Source organism: Gorilla gorilla, chromosome 10 (genome assembly GCF_029281585.2).
Source record: "Gorilla gorilla gorilla isolate KB3781 chromosome 10, NHGRI_mGorGor1-v2.1_pri, whole genome shotgun sequence".
In the NCBI taxonomy this organism is placed as follows: Eukaryota; Metazoa; Chordata; class Mammalia; order Primates; family Hominidae; genus Gorilla; species Gorilla gorilla.
This window is the reverse complement of record NC_073234.2, coordinates 15,788,511-15,806,947: the sequence shown is the minus strand read 5'-3', so window position 1 is coordinate 15,806,947 and position 18,437 is coordinate 15,788,511. Positions and strand designations below refer to the sequence as shown.

Sequence of the window (18,437 nt, the reverse complement as noted above, 5' to 3'; positions counted from 1 at the left end):
TTAGTCGTTTCTTAGAACTAACTTTTGGTTGTGTTAATCTTTTCTATTGTATATATATTTTCTATTTTATTACTTCTGCTTTTGTCTTTATTGTTTCTTTCCTTTGGGCTTATTCTGTTCTTCTTTTTTAACCTCTTAAGTGAAGTAGTCCCCTTAGCCATAGAAGGATGACTGGCCTGTGACTCAGCCTGCAGGCCTGGCACTGCTGTATGACTCCCCTGCCTTCCATTCCCTCTGAGGGTGCAGGGAGGGAGGCTGATGCCTACCCCAGATGTCTCAGAAGGAAAGGGGATTAGGGTTTCTTGAGGAAAGGAGGGCAGGGCAGGTCTGTCTAGGCAGTTGGAAACGTGGGAGTAACAGCCAGGTCGTCTTCCCAGCAGCCGGTTCCCACAGTTTTCCCAGAGCCAGGCTTGAGGTCACTTAGTCCTTAGGGTCATGGGAGCAGGAAGCGCTGAGGTGCTAGGGGCCGGCTGGTGGGTTAGGCAGCCTGGTTCCCTAGGGAGGGAACCCATGCAGCCCTGCAGGGGCACGGGAGGGAGGGCGCAGGGGAGGAGAGCACTCCGCCCACCCGCTGAGCTCCAGCTCCCTCTCCTCCAGCCCATCCAGAAGGGAATTCTGGCAGAACCACTTCTAGACCTGTCCCTCTGCACCCCCCATTCCTGCGCCCTCATTTAACCTCCCTGACTCTGACCTGGGCTTGGGTCTATCGCGGGGCCTGGCTGCCGTCCTGGGACGGGAAGGGGAGCAGATCAGAACTCAGCCTGCGGCTTCAGGCCGCTGGGCGCTGGCTGGGCCTCACGTTCTCCTGGAAGGACCACCTCCCTTGCCCTCCACGGGGTCTGCCTTTGCTCCCAAGGCTCCGCCCTGGACGGAGCGTCCTTCTTGCCTGGGCGTCTTCAGACCTTCATCTGTGACACCGGGGGCCATGTGGCTCACCCCGAGGAAGGTGAGTGAGGGGACCTGGTGCACAGGGTAGTCGACCGGTTGCTGAGTAGTGAGGAGTCCTGGCAGGAAGCAGCCCTGAGTCCCTGAGCGGCAGAGCTAAGGAACCAAAGCCAGCACCCCCAGAGCTGCTGTCCACAAGTGACCTGAGAGCAGTGGCACTAGGAGGGCCACACCTCCCACCTGCTGCCCCCTGCTCTAAGCTACCTCCCGTCAAAATGCCTTCCTTCCAGGTGTCTCCATGAGGACACCACAGGGCGGTTGGCAAGTTCTTTCATCCTGGAGTCAGCACATGTGATTGATGGTGACTCCCAGAAAGCAGTGATCAATTGGCCACATCTATCAGAGCTGGGATGGGAGGGGGCATGCCGAGGGCCGCAGCCGTGTAGTGCCAGCCCCCTGAAGGAGAAATCAATCTCACTTCCGTTCTGTGGGGTTCACGCTGAGACGTGAAAGGCTGTTAGCCCCTGGACTCCTTGGGACTGCTGCGCAATAGGCCAGGGAGTCCATTCCATTATTTAAAAATGGCAAGCCTAGGCCGAGGTGGGTGGATCCCTTGGGGCCAGGAGTTTGAGACCAGCCTGGGCAACGTAGTGAGACTCCGTCTCTACAAAGACAAATAAAAATTATTCAGGCATAGTGGTGCACACCTGCAGTCTCAGTTTACTCGGGAGGCTGAGGAGACAGGATCCCTTGAACCCAGGAGTTCAAGACTAACCTGGGCAATATAGAGAGACAGGCCGTCTTTTATTTTATTTTTTTTATTTATTTATTTATTTATTTATTTATTTATTTATTTATTTATTTATTTATTTATTTTGAGGCAGAGTCTCGCTCTGTCGCCCAGGCTGGAGTACAGTAGCATGATTCCGGTTCACTGCAACCTCCGCCTCCCAAGTTCAAGCGATTCTCATGCCTCAGCCTCCCGAGTAGCTGTGATTATAGGCTCACACCACCATGCCTGGCTAATTTTTGCATTTTTAGTAGAGACGGGGTTTCACCATGTTGGCCAGGCTGGAGAGAGACCCCCATCTCTACAAAAATAATAATAGTAATTTAAAAATCAGCAGGGCGTGGCGACATGCACCTGTAGTCTGGGCTACTTGGGAGGCTGAGGCGGCAGGGTCCTTTCAGCCCAGGAGTTGCAGGCTGCAGTAAGCTGTGATCGTACCAGTGCTCTCCAGCCTGGGCGACAGACCAAGGCCCCTTCTTTGAAACATAAATACAGGAAAAATTTGAAAATGGCAAACCTGAGCCCTCTTGGTTTGAGGCGACAGAGGAGGAGGTGGACGGCAGGCTGCCTGCAGGCTGCCTTGACCTGGAGTGGGCTGCTCCCCATCCCTATGCAGGGTCACACAAGCACGTGCTTGCTCTGGGCAGCAGCTGCCTCGGCTCAGGGTAGCCTGACTTCACTGTTGCTGGTGTGTGCTTTCTGTGGTCTACTTCGGTGGCCTGGTCTTCCTGTGGTGGTGGCTGCCCACGTGGCCTAAGCTCTGCCCCACCCCCGGCCCCATCCTTGCCTGTCCAGAGCGCCTGACTGCTCACTCTCAAGCACTTGCTCTCCTGGCCTGTGACTGTGGTGACCGTCTGCCCTGGATTTGCTAGAAGACCAATTTTGCTTTCCTCAGTAAAGATGTTTTGAATTCATGTTTACACTTAATTCATAAGATTTTTTCATGTAAGTAAACGCATATATCAGGAAACAGTTTTTTGACAAACTGTCTTGGTTTCTGCCTCATAAATATGTGGTCATTTGACTTGAAGTGATGGTCTCCGAACTGTTCACCTGCCCTCAGACCAGACCTTGACCTTGAATTCTCCTCCTTGGAGAGGCCTTCCTTGAATGTTCACCCTAAAACAGGCTCTCCCCGTCACCCCAGTGGGGTCACCATCCTCTGTGTGAAGGCAGCTCCATTTCTTGTTGATGACACCCCCCAGTGTGAAGGTTCCCTGTCCCCTTCACTGCATAGCCCCCAGCACCTGAAACAGTGCTCAGCAGGTGGTCTCAAACTTACGGTTCAGTTCACCCTGATTTCCAGCACTAGCTCTGGGTCACTGCTCTCAGCCAGAAACCAGTACATCCTGGGACCCCTTACTGGGAGCATTCTAAGTCTATGACTGATGAGTCTGACATTCTCCCATCTACAAAGGGTCATTATGGAGGGAGATGCACGGACTGTAGCTCTCCATCCCTACGGCAGATAGGCACAGAGGGGCCTGGACCACCAGACGGGCTCTATCAGAACACAATGGTCTCCCTCTCACTGGAGGGACAAGCATTCATCCTAGATGACCTCAGGGGCCCGAGGTGGAGAATGGTGCCATGGGCCCGCATCTGGCACAGATAGCAGCAGGGCCGTCCTTGGCCCTTGGCGCTCTCCCAGGCCCGGGCTGAGCTGGCTCCCCGCAGAGTGCTCTCAAGGGGCCAGTCCTCAGCTTCCCACGTCAGAGAATTCCCAGGATGGGACAGGTCATAGCTGGCTTCCAGCGTATTCTGGAATTTCCCATTTCCTGGGAAGAGGGTGAGGTCAAGTTTCCTTTCCCTTTAGCTGTTGGGAACAACAGGAGCCAGCCTGGGAAGGTGCTGAAGCTGCTGGGATTTCCAGGTGTTCAGAATTCTGGTCACCAGGAGAGCTGGGCGCCCTCTCTGCGAGTGTCCTGGGGCAGCCAATTGCTCTCCTCTGATGACTCAGCATTGCTGGAAGGCTCTCTCCTCTCTCCCCAGCCAGGAGAACCACCCCATCTTAAGCCCCCATGGAGCTGAGCTGAGCACTGCACCTGGCTGTGAACACCTGGCTGAGCCCCTGCCCCTCTCCCAGTCCTCATTCCAGCCTTCCCTGCTTCCTTACAGCCACTCGGCTACTGTCATATCCGTATGCTTCCCAGAACCTTGGCATCCCTTCTGGCTCCCAGTAGGGGACCTGGCACACTGTAGGGCTCAGCATATGTTTGCTGAATTGCTCTCTGTGGCTTTGTGCACTGTCCCCAACAATCCTCCTCCAGTCTTTTCACGGGCCCCATGGCTCCTGCGTTTCAGGAAGGTTGGACCCAGGGGCTGGGCAAACCAGACCCTGCCACTGAGGTCAGGCTTTGGGAGCTGATGCCTGGCATGGCCAGTGGGATGGCCTCCCCCGCACCCTGACAAACCCTCACTCTTCATTGCAGAAAGCCAAGCAGGCCAGAGGTGGTCCTCATCTCCCCCTGGAGGTGCACTGACTGTCGTGGAGCCTCCTCCCTCCACAGCTGCCTTTGGTCTCCATTGTAGCCTGCTTTCTGGACTGGCTGAAAGCTGTATGTGTGTGTGCTCAGGAAGGTGGAGTGAGGGGGGTGTATGCATGTGTTATCAGGTCAGGCCCACACACACGGTGATCAGTTTCCTAGCCCCGCCCCCAGCTCTGCCAGTGCTCACCCATCAGAAGACTTACCTTATCTTCCCACACCCGAGTCTCCTTTATTGAAGACAGGGGTTCCTAACCATGGGACATGAGTGCATTATCCTGGGGTAAAGGAATGGTGCTGCTGTGGCCAGGGGAGAGAAGCCTGAGGGGCTGAGGGCATCGGTGTCCTTCTCAAATCCTCACCAAGAGATGCTCTGATTTAAGGCGAGCCCCCCGCTGCTGGGAGAGCAAAAGAAGCTGCGCCGACACAGTTTGCTCAAGTGACATCTTTCAATATAATCTCTAAAACTCTATGAATTGAACAGATAAAATACCTCTGGGCTATTTTGTTACAAAATATTTGCCATTTGGATTAGTTGCTGGGTGCAGCCACCCTGCCTTTCCCTAGAGAGGTTTCTCTCTCTTATGGGAGACGGGTGTGCGGGGAGAGGGTGCAGCAGGAGGTATGTACAGCAGACACAGGGACGGACAGACAGATGGTCATCAGGGAAGCCTAGTGGGTACAAAGAGACTCCTGGCGGGCCGTGGGGACCGGTGGCACAGGGGCTCGAAGACGCAGGGCTGGATCAAGACACCTGTGCAGACGGGCAGGCAGGCAGGCTTCCAGGACACGCTGCTGGCAGGGCTTGCTTCAGATCTAGGGGTGGGACTTGTCCAAAAGTGGGTGGAAAACTAGTTTCATCTCCCATTTCCGACTCTGGAGTTGGGGCCGAATGGATCAAATCAGGAGAGGGACCCAGATTTCCCAAAGGTCTAGAGAGTGGATAGAGTGGGGCCATCTTGGGGTGACTGGGCCTGGGGCTCAGCACTCTACTGTCCCCGCAACCTTAGGAGAGCAGGAAGGCCTGAGAGCACCCCCACTGGCCCTCTGGGGGCTGGAGGCCGTGCCCTGTCTGCTGCCGTGGGGAGGCCCTGCCCTGTCTGCTGCCATGGGGAGGGAGCAGGAGGCTTTTCCTAGGTCCCTGGGGTCTAGGCTCTGGGGAGAGGGATGGAGAGGGGTCCCAACCTTGGCCTGGGGACTGAGCAGGGAAGGGAGGTTACAGATGTTGGGCACTTGCTTCCCCTGACAATGAGGAGGGCCAGCTGTGTCCTGCCCCAGGCCCTCAGGGGTGTTAAATGCCCCTCCCAGTTCAGGACTGGCTCCACGGGATGCTGACCCCGGCTGGGCTGCTTCCTGGACAGACTCCCTGTGCTGCCCGTGGAGCCCAGGGCAGCCACTGCACCAACCCATGGGGTGGGCCTCTGCCCTGGGGCAGGGGCCCTGAGGTGCCTGAGAGTCAGGGTGCTCAGCTAGAGGCCCAGATGCGTGCCAGCCCTAAGACTTGCTGGTTCCGATTTGGAAGATTGGGGCTTCAGCTGAGGTGGGAGGGAGGGCCTGGGGTTGCTGTGCCCTCAACAGGGGAGAGGGCACTTGGTAAGTTTGAAGAGCTGTGTGAGCAGGGGATGGGGTCCTGCCTGGCGGGCCAGGGCTGTCTGGAAGAGTGTCCCTGGCCCCCACGGCCCCCACCCCATAAGTATATTTAGCTCATAGTTCCTATTCCCCCATACCTCGCACTCCTGCCTCTTAGTCATCGTTTTCATTCTATTTTCAGCTTCCCTCATTATGATTCCTCCACTCCCATCCCCACAGCTCCGCCTCCTCCCAAGTCCCTGACTCCTCCTGTCCAGGCCTTCACTTTAAGGACGATCCCTGCCCTGGCTAAGGGCATCAGAGGTGTCTGAATGCGTGCACCCCATCTGTCGTCTGCTCCACTCTGAAAGGCAATGACTGGAGCATCCCTGTTACAGAAAACAGGAGGGCCAGGGCAGCAAGGACACAGAGGGGCAGATGGGCTGGCAGCCACAGGGGAGAGGGCAAATTGGCTGCAAGTTACAGAAACTGGGCCGACGAACACAGGGCCAGAAATAGATTCACTAGGTGATATCACAGTGACGTCTGGGTGACCACACACACACACGAAACGAAACTAGGTCATCTGGAACCTCTGAGAGCAGGGAATGATCCTTGCCTCCTACCTGGCCCGGCTACTGCAGGCGGGGCGGGGCGGGGCGGGGAGATTCAAGTCCATGTCACGTTTGACTCATGCTCACTGCCTCTCCCAGGAGGCCTTAACCACAGGCTCCAAGCATGGGGGGACCTGCACACAGGACAGCAGTGAGCTACTGGCACAGGACTGGAGCCTGGCCAGGCTTGGGACAGACACGTCCTGATAGGGCCTGACTGCGCAGGCCATGGTACGGCTCCTGTGGTCTCTGGGGTGGCTGCCTCTCGTCTGGCTGGGGAGGGGCCCTTCCCCAGGCTTGGGCTCGTGGGGCCACCTAAGGCTGGCTATCCCATCTTGCTGGGCCCTGGGAGGTCAGCGAGCCCCGCTTGGGTCTCCTTTGCAATTTTGAGGGTCCAGGGACTCGGGCACCCCTGCTGGAAGGGGGGGGGGGTCTAGAACCTTCTAGGAGGAGGGAATATTTAAAGGCTGAGGGGCGCAGGGGAAATGCACATGCCTCTGGAGCCCCGGTTTTTCTTGCTTACATCTGCACCCAAGTCCCTCCTGGAGGCCACAGATTCACGCAGGAGGGAGCCCTGCCTCGGGCCGAGCCCCAACTCTGCTGGGCACATTCCTGCCCCGTCTCCAGTTCTGCTTCCACAGCGGAAGGAATGGCCTGGTTCTCATGCGTGTTTGCGTGCACATGCCTGTGCGTACACGGCATTGGCCGGGTATTAGCTGGGGCTGGGGAACTAAGACACTCTTTAAAAAGGTGCGTTTTGCAGATACATGACCTCGCAATCCCGTGGCCCTGCTGGACTGACCTATAGAAAGCCGAAAGTGCTCCCTTTCCCGCCTCCCTTTTTCCAGGCTTTTCTGGAGTCTGGGCAGCTCCTGAGGAAGCAGAGGCCCTGGGAGGAGGGGGAAGGACATGGTCAGGACAGCCAATGTCCCTGGGGACCAAGGAGTAGCCTCCTGAGAGTTTCAGGCTTGGGGGCGGGGGTGGCAGAAAAAGCCCCCTCCTCACTCCTCCCACCTGTCCCTCCAGGGGTGGGACCAACCCTCCTCCCCTCAGCGCAGCCACAGAGGCACTAGTTCTGGGCTGCGAGCCAGCCACTCTGTCTAGTGCTCCACTGCCGGCCGGCCCAGCCTCATGCTGCTGCCCAAGGCCCGAGGCCCCGGGCACTAATAGACTCAAAGCCTGCACGCTCGTTAGCTCATGCTGCTGCCCATGGCCCGAGGCCCCGGGCACTAACAGACTCAAAGCCTGCACGCTCGTTAGCTCATGCTGCTGCCCAAGGCCCGAGGCCCCGGGCACTAACAGACTCAAAGCCTGCACGCTCGTTAGCTCATGCTGCTGCCCATGGCCCGAGGCCCCGGGCACTAACAGACTCAAAGCCTGCAAGCTCGTTTGACCCTCAGCTTGTTTTCTTCAGTCCATGGTCCAATGGGGGAAAGTGGTGGCCAGGGGAAGAGGAGGCCTCGCCGGGTCTGGCTGTGTAGGGCCCCGGGAGAGTGAGGTGTGTCTTCAGATCTGCAGAGGGGGTGCAGCTGAGACAGGGAAGGATGGTTGGATGAGGCAAACCCAGGTGCCAGGGATTGGGATTCTCTTCCCAAAATGATGGTGATCAGTGACCAGGAACGCATCGTGCCAGGGTATGGGGAGCAGTGGAGGGGCAGCCCAGGCCCCCCAGTGGCCAGCCCTCCCGGGACAGCAGGGTGGTGGGGCAGTCTCTACACCAGGCTCCTTGAGCCACTGGAGTAGCGGCGCCCGTGCAGCAGGGAGCCTGGGGGACAGAACTGGTGAGGGTGGTTGTAGGGGGGTGGGGGCGGGGGCAGCGGAGGCTGGTGGGTGGCCTTGACCGGAGAGCCGGGGCCGCCCAGGGGTGTGGAGCCGCAGGAGTCAGGGGACGACGAGGTGTAGCAGGAGAGAGCCTGGCTCAGCAGGGGCTCCATGCGGGCCAGGCAGGGCTTGTCCAGGACAATGACCTTGACAATTTGCTGGCACTGCACCAGGGTGCCCGGGGGCGTGGGTGGCGGCGGCGGCGGCAGTGGTGGGGTCTGCTGTCTCGGGGGGCTAGGCTGCAGGTCTGGCGGCGGCACCGGCACTCCCCTCTCGGCCCCCAGCCCGGAGTTGTGCTGGGACGTTTGAAGCCTGTTGTGAATTGACACCTAGTTTAGAAACAGCCAGAGAAGCGTGAAATGTTACAAGACTAATTCCCAGCTGCTAGGACAGGCTGCCCTGTGCCTCCCCTGGCCTCCCTCCCACTCTCAGCCCTCACTCTGACCCTCTCGCCATCTCTCCACCCGCAAGAAGACTGGGTTGCAACCCTGGCTTTTGCCCAGTGGGGAGAGAGGAGTCGAGAGGCTGGCATGTTCTGCCACTGACTGTGAGCAGTGTCGCAGTACGGCCTCAGTCTCTTCATCTGTGAGATGGGCTCTGCATACCTCTGCTGCCTGATTTCGTGGACCTGCTGGGTGTCCTCACTTCCTTTTCCACCACACTCTGAGCTTGAAAGCAGGGGTTATAGTCTTTGCCCCTCCCAGGAGTGTGCTGAGGCAAAGGAGGGCAAGACCCAGGGACAGAGCCAAGCGTCATCGAGCCTTTCCCTCTGTTCCCTCCAGCCTTGTTATAGAGGAAGGATCATTGGCACCGTCGACCTCATAGAGGCTTAAACCCCAGAATGCCAGAGGGTGATCTGGACCTACCTGTCCTCCCAGACTCCCCACGGCCATGACCCTGCGTTCGAGAGCAGCCCAGACAGCCGAGGGCAGAGTCAGCTCCCCAGCTGCCATTCTGGCCCAAGCTGGGTCCTGGTTAACTTGCCTGGCTGCAGGAGAGGATCCCCAGAGAGGGCTCTAACCTTGATCCCCAAGGCGGGGCAGGAGGAGGTGGCCCAGATGATGCTCATGAGCCCCCTCCCTCAGACCATGGAGGTCACTATGGACTAGCCTGGCCTCCCCTTGCTAGCAGCGGGAGGTGGAGGAGATGGGTGGAAGGGAGGCTAGAGGATTCTGGAAGGAGAGGGATTTAACTCCTCACACCGTTCCACCCCCAAGCTCCCCTGCCCGTGGCTATGACACCACACAACCCCCTCCAAACACCTGGGTCCCCCAGGGGAGGCTGAGACCCTCCTCCTCTCCGAGGATCTTTCTATTGGGCTGACATCTGTCCTCGGGCAGCACCACCTGGGGCCGGTGCTCAGAGCACAGAGGGAAAGGGAAGCTGCAGGGGAGGTACCTCATCCCAGGCCTAGACCCAGCTGGCCCAGCCCAGAACTATCCCGGAGCCCTAAACTGGCATTTCCTCATCCTGTTTGCTGGCTGCAGGTGCAGTTCAGGGACACCCTTTCCCAGACCTGTGCACTCCCAGGGGGCAACTTCCCTCCCGAGGCTCTGCAGGCCTTTGTCTGCAGCTCAGTATTCATGAGCCCCACTGCCACACTCGGCATGTCACGGGCTTTTTCCTTCTCAGCCTCCAACCTCAGCACATATTCCAGACCTGAGGTCTCCCTAAACAAACGGAGGTGCCCTGAGCCCCTCACTGTCCTTCCAAGACATGGCAGGCAGAGAGCATGGCTGGGGCCCACCTGCCTCTGGGGATCCCTCCAGGGCCCTCACTCAGGCAGAAGCCGCTGGAGGGCGTGGGCTCCTCTCCCCTCCTGCTTGTATTCTGAATTCCTCCCCAGGAGACGCGGGGCCTGAGACAGCCAGGACGGGCTTGTGCTCATCTGCCTCCCTCCGCCTGGACTTCGCAACGGCCCCTCCCCAGGCGAATGTCTGGCTGTCCCAGTCCAGACCCACTGAGCCGTCCTTCTTCTCCCTGAAGCTCCCCGTGCCGCGCCCCCTCTGGGCCACAGCCTGCGCCTCCCGTTTACCTCCCCTGCTCTGGTCCCCCCACTGCACCCCTGGCCCCACCACAGTCTCTGGATCCTTCCTCTTTAGTGGTCAGTAAGTGAAAAGCAGGAAGTGACAGCAAAATGTCCTCTCATCTGACCCCCTTCTCACCTCCCTGCTCATGAAAGAAAGAATGAGGGGAGTGGGGAGACAGAGGATGGAACATGAGCAGCAGGTCAGAGAACAGCTCAGAGAAGATGGAGAAGCACCTGCCAGAGGGGCTTGGCCAGCAACGGCAGACAGAGGGCAGAGGAGAGAGAGCCTGGGGTCCAGCTGAGGCTGTGGGAGGCGAGGCTGCCCTCTGCGCGGGAGAGCAGAGGCTGGCGGGGCCCTGAGCTAGCTGAGGGTGGCAGCCTTGCAGATAGCCATATGCCGTTAGGGCAGGAGGGAGGAGTGCGTGGGGTTGGTTGTCCTCCCTGGGTAGCTCAGGCTAGGGCAGGGCAGGGCAGGGCTGGCAGAACAGAACAGAGGGCTGGGCACGGGTGTGCTTATCTGCAAGGCTCAAGAATGGGCAGCTGTGGAGGATGGGGAGTGGAGGGGGGCGGGGAATAGAATACCCACCCTGGGGGCTTGTCAGCTGCTGGGGCAGGAAGCTCCTCCTTGTAAAGGTGCCTCCTCCAGACACGGGTGTGTGGGGGGTGGGGGGCCGTGGGGGAGAGAGAAGACACTGAGCTCCCCCGGGGTATCCTGCTGCTTCCCAGGGCTTAGTCAGACTGATGGGTAGGGCAGCTTCCGAAGACACCTAATGAGGGCCCCTCCGGGTCGAAGTAGGGTTGGGAAGGGAGGTGTCTGTATGAGCAGCCGGTGGCCCCGGGAGGCCGGGCAGAAAAGGAGTGGAGCTGGGACTCACTGGGGTGCAAGAGGACCCAGTGGGAGAGGGGTGGGGCTCACGAGGCTTGTAAGGGCACCTGCACACTCCTCCCATAGGTGGCACTGTGGGGGTTTGGCAGGGACCAGCTGCTGCTGGGTCTTCTGCAGTCCCTCACTGTATGGCATGGAGCCCAATGGGCAGCCTCGCCTCCACCACAGACAGTCTTCAGCTTATCACTTCCCCCAGGACAGCCCTCAGGACAGCCCCACCCTACTCTGTCTCATTTTCTTTTGCACACATCCCTGCGCCATGGCCAGCTTTCTAGATGGACCAGTTGTTCCGGGGAGGAGTTCCCCCTCCCACCTGCCCCCAAGTCTCAGTTCTCCAACCTAGCTCCAGGTGTCCAAGAGGGCAGGGTCTGCCCCAGAAGTGATCGTTTGGGGCCTAAGGGGTAATTCTCCGAGGGAGCCCAGGCTCCCCGCTATGGATGGTGGGAGGACTTGGGGAAGGGGATGTGGGGTCTTCTGATACAGCAAGTACTGGGGGAGCAGTGAGCAGTGAGCATTTGCTGGGGAGGTGGATTTGGGGGCACACAGGAAGGATGGCCCTAGGGTGCCGTGAGCTCCGTCTCCACTGTGTTAGTCTGGGAGCTCGGCCTCGGAGGGCAGCAGGCTGGGGAAAGGGGAGAAAGAGCTCATGGCTTAATTAGGCGCTGGAACAGTGGCATTACCCATGCTAGCAGTAACTTTTAATTGTATCTCTTGAAATTGGTAAAATGGTGAGTCGGGCTGGGGAGGCATTGATTAATACCTGAGAAGAGAAACAACAGAGACGGTGAGAAGAAGAACAAGGGGGCAGGGTAGTCACTCACCTGGGCAACCAGGGCTCCACTTACCTCCACCGTGCTCTCCGCCGGCCTCTCCCTGAGCGCGGCTTCCCTTTTGGCTTTGAATGCAAAGAGTACAGGGCTCATTCTCCACCGGCTGAGCCAAGCCCCTGCCCCTCCCCTGTGCCCCTCAAGCATCTCTGCAGCTAAGACTTGGGGTCACACTGCTCCTCACTGAGGCGGAGGTTGGGAGCCCCACTCTGCCACTTAGGAGCTATGTGACCTGGGCGAGATGCTACACATCTCTGGGCTGCCGCAGACTAGAAGATCGCTGCCGCTCTTTCTGATGTTGGCATTGTGGAATCTGATTTACCCACAGTCAAAGCCTTCCCAGTACGAACTGTAAAAGGCTTGGAGGGGGCCTGGGTTGTGGGCGCCACGCTCATCAGCCTCCATGGATCACAGGCTCCTTGAGCGTGGGCCACGCTTCTCTGCTCCAGCCCTGCAGACTGGCTGAGGGGGCAGGACTGAATGGGCTGAGGCCTGCACAGCACTCACCGCAGTGCCGGGCACGGTGAGAGCCGATAACGGCTCTGTAATTACTCTGAGGGCCTTCTGGCCGGCCTGGCACAGCAGCAGGGGCCCTGCGGACCCCCACGGACAGCTCATTGGCTCTTTGTGGCTGAGTCACTCCCAGCTTCCACCCCGACCCCCGCAGGAGCCCCTCTCATTTCCCAACCCCTGGGGGTGCCAGCTTCCCCCTGCTGTGCTCAGCCCTCTGCTTCCTGCAGCAGGAGAGGGAGCTGCACCATTGTTTGGGAATGAGGAAGACCCCGCTGCGGAGGGGACTAAGGGACATGTCCCTGGGGACAGGCATCTGCGCCTAACCAGGGCGGGCAGCTTCCAAAAGAGAGGCAGGAAGGAATGGCAGGAATGATACACAGCTGAGGGCTGGCTCTGGGGTTTCACAGCTGAGAAAACAAAAGCAGCAACCCGTGCCCTATGACCTTATAGAAATGAAGAGGCCAGCGGAGATCAGGCAGCGTGGAGAATTACGGACACACGATGGCAGGTCAAACCCATACAGGGAAGATTCCATCACAGAATCTCCACATAGCGAAAAGAGTCCCATGTCCTGCTTGGAAAGTGAATCTCATGTCCTCGCTGCCGTAACTCGTCCCCGTGCTGCTGCCTGTTCCAAGTCAGGACTCAGGGCCGACTGTGGCGGGTCATGGACCGCACGGGGCTCACTGGAGTTTCTCAGCTCAAGCTGGCGTCTCGCTACGACCCTGGCTTTCCAGTGTTCTGCACAGGGCAGCAGCCATTCGAGAAGTGTTTGTTGAGTGTGAGAGTAAGTGACCGAGTTAACTAATGGGTGGACAGTTGTGAATGGCTTGCTGGGATTTCACTGGGATGAGACTGAATTCTCATGCATCTCCCCTCATGCTCTTTATTTGGGGCTGGTGGAGGGAGGTGGTGGAAACCTTTCCTGGCCCCCTGCAGGTGGGGGTAAGGTTGGGGCAGGCCGAAGGAGGGGCCAGCTCTGGAGCCAGCGTGACTCGGCTGGAGTGAGCAATTCCACTGGAGAAACCACTAGAGAAGTGGAGTTTGAGGGTCTCTCTGGATTTGGGGTGGGCTGACCTGAGCCAGGGGTCAGGAAGTGCTTGTGGCTCATTAGAGAAGGGACTGTACAGAGAAGAGCAAGATCCAGATCCTTCTGGTCACCCTGCCCTCTTACACTGCCTGGTTGGAGAGTGTTCCTCGTGGGGCTTCTCTTGACCTCGCCTCGTCAAGACAGCCTGGTTGCAGGAGGGAAGGCCTCCCTGCTGGGGCCAGGATGCCAGGACTCTTGCCTGACTCCTCCAGGGCAGACAGTGACATCTCACACGGACTCCAGACCTCTGGTGCAGTTTGCAAAATGGACAGACACATTTCTCTCTCGCCTTCCTCCTCACTCCCACCACTAAAGCCCATGAGATGAAAGAAGGCAAGCCTGGCGCTCCTCAGCAGAAAGAAACATGCCATGGGAATGGGCACCTCTCCCTGCAGATTGCCCAGGACCCACACCCAGGGTCCCCGAGTGGCCTCCACGGGGGCTGGCGCCCTGAGCGGAGCCGAGGCTCACCTGTCGGCGATCCTTGCTTTGACTGTGGGTCCCCCTGGGCTCCGCTGGGCTTGAAGGAGAGTGTCTTTGTTCCCTGCTGCTTCTCCAGCTCCCCTAAGGAATGCAGAGGCCCGTGAGCAAAAGAAACCTTAACCTCAACCACACAGAGGCGAGGCAGGAAATGAGGGGCCAGCAGGAAGGGGAGGAAGAGGAGGAGAGTCCCAGTACATGCTGTGAAACACGGACCTCGGGGCTGGCCCCACCACTGAATAGCAAGTTAAATACCCCCTCGGAGCCGCAGCCTCCTCATCTGTACATGGGGATGATCCTATCTGCTTGAACGTCAGAGAGGCACAGAAGAGGCTGATGTGAGGGAGGTGAACTGCCTGGGTTTGGGTCCTGGTCCTGACACTCCCTGGCTGTGTGGTTTTAGGCAAGTTACCCAACCTCTCCATGCCTCACTCGAGAGGACAGCCAGGCCCACTTCACGGTGTCATTAAGAGGACTGCATGGGAGATACACATAAAGCACAAGGCCTGGCTAGTCACCTGTACTCCTTAAGTATTAAGGTTTGTGCGGAAGTAACGGCAAAAACCGCAATTACTTTAGCACCAACCTGTATCAGTTTTGTTACATTGTGTGAAACGCACTTGGCACAGCAGAGCCTGCTGACAGGGGTGACACCCACCTCTCCACCGGCGCCTGGGAGGACAGAGCCTGCCTGGCTGGCTGAGCCTCCGCAAGGTGTTCAAATCTCTCCCAAGGAGGAAAGTCCACACCGAGGGTGTGGAAGCTGCAAGCCTGCGGGGCCAGGACATCTGTCTAGGTACTCAACTTTAATTCCTCTCACTGGATTGGAAACCTGTTCCTTCTTGTTCTTCTCTCAGTGGAGCTACAGAACTGCCGGCTGCCATCCTTGGAGATTTGACATGATTATTAAATCACTCCTCCCGCTTCTCTTTTCCAGGAGACATAACTCAAGTTCCTTTTATTAAAGCTACTCTCCTGGGCTCCATTTGCAGTCTCTCTGGTTGTCTAGAAACCAGGGACACTGAACCGTAGGCCCCGAAACCAGAACAATTTGTCCTGATTGCCTAAATCACACCATCCCATCGATCAATGCTAAATATTTCTACTGAACTGAGAGTTGCTTCTCTCCCCACAGAGGGGCTCTCTTGGCTTTGGAGAAATTAGCATGATAATTACAAGTGAGGAGTCCTGGGCCATTGGATGCAAACCTTGTTTTGTCACTGACTGTGAACTTGGACAACTTCCCTAAGTGCTTTTAGCCTGTTTCCTTACTTGTAAAATGATGCCCACTGTGGAAAGCTGTTGTGAGGATTAGTCCTCAATAAATGGTAGCTGATACTGTTTTCCATTTTCTTTTCTTTTTTGTAGAGACGAGGACTTGCTGTGTTGGCTGTTCTTGAGCTTCTGGGCTCAAGCAATCCTCCCTCCTGAGCTTCCCAGAGTGCTAGGATTACAGGTGTGAGCCACTGAGCCCAGCCCATTTTCTTTTTTTTTTTTTTTCCTGGCTTCCTTTCCTCCCTGTCTCCCTGGCCTGCCCTTCGTCTTCCCTCAGCTGTTCCTTCCCTTTCTCTCCAGTGAAGACTAAGGGCCAAGCATGAGCCTTTCTTCCTGCTCTTTTACCCTTGAGGCAGCAGGAGAGGATATTCACCTCCTGACGTGACAGATTCTGACGCTATCTGCTCCTCTGTGACTTTGGGAAGCCGGGTATGTGCTGCTCCTGGGCTGATGGGGGAAAGTGCCTCTCCCAGCAATGCTGGTGCCACTTGGTGTGCTACGGCCCCCCAGGGCAGTGCGGAGCCATCTGGGACAGTTAGACAATGAGAGACGTGAAGCCATTTCAAGGTGCTTCCTTGAAAATGCTCCAGAAAAACAGCAGAGGCGGCCTCTCTGGGGATCCAGTCCAGCCCTTGAAAAGAATCTGTTTGTTTCACCACTGAACTCAAATAAGCCAACAGATTGAAGGAAGGGAGTTTCCACGCGCCCCTCCCCACCAAGCAGTTACCTGAGTTCCAGAGTCCAGTCTGATGGATCCCATTTTACCCTGGTTTAAATTGTTTCCTTAGAAAAAAATAAACAGAACCTCTTCTCTCACTCTCCAGTGGAAAGTATAGAATCAAACGTAAATGAAAATGACAGTTTCTAACATGCGCGACCTGGACACACGGCTGAACTCCGAGCCTCAGCTGTAGAGTGGGGTCAATGCACCTACCTTGCAGCGTCACTATGAGGATCCACACAACAGAAACAAACTGCTTAGTGTGTAGTAGGAGCCTCAAAAATGATGATTCAAAAGCACCAGCCTGTCACATTCATCCCCTGCTCAAAAACTCTCCCTGCCTTTCCTAGCGCCTAATGGACAGATATTAGTTCAGAAACACTTTATAACTAAGTGGCCATAGAGGCAGGCCTGAAGCCTATTTTCATTTTCTGTTTCAGTTTTTGAATCTGTTCTTATTTAGTCTTCCCTTAAAGGCTATCTGGAGCCTCTGTGATGCTTATTCAGGACAAGCTTGCAGATGGGTGCAGGTTGCAGGCCCTTGCCTCTCTTCCCTTAACCCCAAAGCAGCCAGTAAACCACCTGGACACAGAAAGAGACCCACATATTCTCTAAAATGCCTGAATGGAACACTCTAGAATCTAAGCATTCCTTATAGGAACAGAGACTACTGTAAGATGTGGGATAGTAAGAAGGCAGCCTAGACTCTTCAAAAGGACAATGTTTAAAAAAAAAATAAAGTGGAGGGATGATTCAAGATTAAAAGAGTGAAGAAATGAGGCCAACCAGATGCAATGTACAGACTTGGGCCACAGCGGGGGAGGTAACAGCAGACGGTTTGGTGGGAAGGAACACACCAGAGCCCCATGGGCCTGCCTGGCCAGCTCGCTTGGTCATCCTGGTAAAACAGCAGAGCTCTCTGTTCCAAGAGGCCCACGCGCAGCCCCACGTGCCTGCTGATCTGTGTACACACGTGTGTGCACTCTAGCAAGCCTCACTTTAATTGTGAAGAAACATGGGAACTGGTGTCCCACCCAGGCTGTGGGAGTGTGGTGCGGTGGGGCCTGGACATGGGGAGAGTCCGAAGTGGGGTCAGCTCCCTGGAGTCAGGCATGTCTGTCTCAAGCTGCCCCTGTCCCTTGCTGAATGGGAACCCCCACCAGCTGCCTCGGGGAGCCCGCGTCCTTACACTCTATTCGGATCTGCTCCAGCTCCGCCACCTCAGCAATGGACTCCTTCAGGTCCTCCACGAACTTCTGCATCTCGTCCGAGCCCAGGGCACAGAAATGCAGCACCTGCTTCTTCTCGGAGCCCGAGAGCGGGGTCACCAGTGTGATGCCATGAGAGTAATCTGGAAAGCAGACCCCAGGCCCCCAGTGGGCTGTGAGCAGCAGCAGCCGAGGGCTGGAGCCAACCAGACATGAGGAGGGCACGGGGTCTTATGTCTCCACCCACTCTGCTGTCCAGCCCTTCTCCCTCAACTCGCCCCAGCCATTTCATCCATTCATTCCTTCTCAAAGGCTTACACTGGCTGTCAAAGACTTACACTCGTTCTCAAAGAGCTGGAACTGCATGCCCAGCAGGCCAACTGACTTGCAGAAGGTGTACGTGGAGGAGCTCTTCTTCTTAGGGCAAAGTTTGAGAATCTGTTCAGGAGAGGGAAACAGGCATGCGCTGATGAGCAGACACTCACGGACACATGGATGCACAAACACCCGGGGATGCACGATCACACAAACCCGCGCAGTGATGAATGTGCACATACAGGTACAGATATACATATATGTGCACACACTATCCCAAAATGTGCTGCTTCACTGCACAATACCCTACAGTGGTTATTCCCTCTGTACTTAGAAGCCAAGCCACGGCGCCTGAGCTGGCCTGTAAAACCCACCTGATGTGGTCCTTGCCTTACTCTGGCCTTCTGCCCAAGTGTCCTCCCTGCTGTAGCTTGAGAAGGGCAAGCTCAGTTCCACTGTGGGCCCCTCGCATACACTGTTCCCACTCCACAGCTCTCCCGGCAGCTTTTTGCACGGCTGCATTACTCTCATTACTTAAGTCTCAAATGCTACCTCCTTAGAGATGCCTTCCTGGATCACCTCCTCTAAAAAACAAACCAAAGCAAGCCCAAACCTGGCCCTTAACTCCAGTCACTCTCTGTACTATCACCTGGTTTGTGGCCTTCATAGTGCCTTCCCCCAATCTGATATTATCTTGTTTGTCTGTTTCTTAATTATTTTCTATCTCCCTCCCCTACTAAAATGAAAGCTCATTTTAGTAAAGTCATCTGGTTGCTTAATAAACAAATTTCTATTCAGCAGCTTCTATGAGCTAAGCCCTGGAGATACAGGAGAACTCAGGACAGAGCCCCTGCCCTTAAGGTGCTTATGGAATGTGGAGTGTCACAGTGTCCATCAGGTGATCAAACAATAAAGCATAACAGCAAAA

General features: G+C 56.7%; 1 protein-coding gene and 1 long non-coding RNA gene across 5 annotated transcripts in view; one reads left to right on the top strand and one right to left on the bottom strand.

Moving 5' to 3' along the window:
* Window positions 1-604: 604 nt before the first annotated feature.
* Window positions 605-16,081, top strand: LOC129525633 (uncharacterized). The gene is made up of 2 exons (XR_008670039.2): window positions 605-946; window positions 15,359-16,081. It is a non-coding gene; the product is annotated as an uncharacterized lncRNA (long non-coding RNA).
* The window catches only part of IQSEC3 (IQ motif and Sec7 domain ArfGEF 3), a 112,464-nt gene continuing 100,609 nt past the window's right edge, over window positions 6,583-18,437 (bottom strand). The window contains exons 10-15 of one of the 4 annotated variants that reach the window (XM_019039183.4): window positions 17,533-17,632; window positions 17,176-17,337; window positions 13,982-14,074; window positions 11,926-11,975; window positions 11,761-11,840; window positions 8,369-8,477 (exon numbers count right to left, since the gene is read on the bottom strand). In XM_019039183.4, coding sequence (XP_018894728.3) covers window positions 11,766-11,840; window positions 11,926-11,975; window positions 13,982-14,074; window positions 17,176-17,337; window positions 17,533-17,632 — 480 coding nt within the window. In that variant the 3' untranslated portion in view covers window positions 8,369-8,477; window positions 11,761-11,765. Of the gene's footprint in view, window positions 8,495-11,760; window positions 11,841-11,925; window positions 11,976-13,981; window positions 14,075-17,175; window positions 17,338-17,532; window positions 17,633-18,437 lie in introns of all 4 variants that reach the window. The other 3 variants (XM_019039182.3, XM_019039180.4, XM_019039181.4) reach the window with 3 other exon arrangements.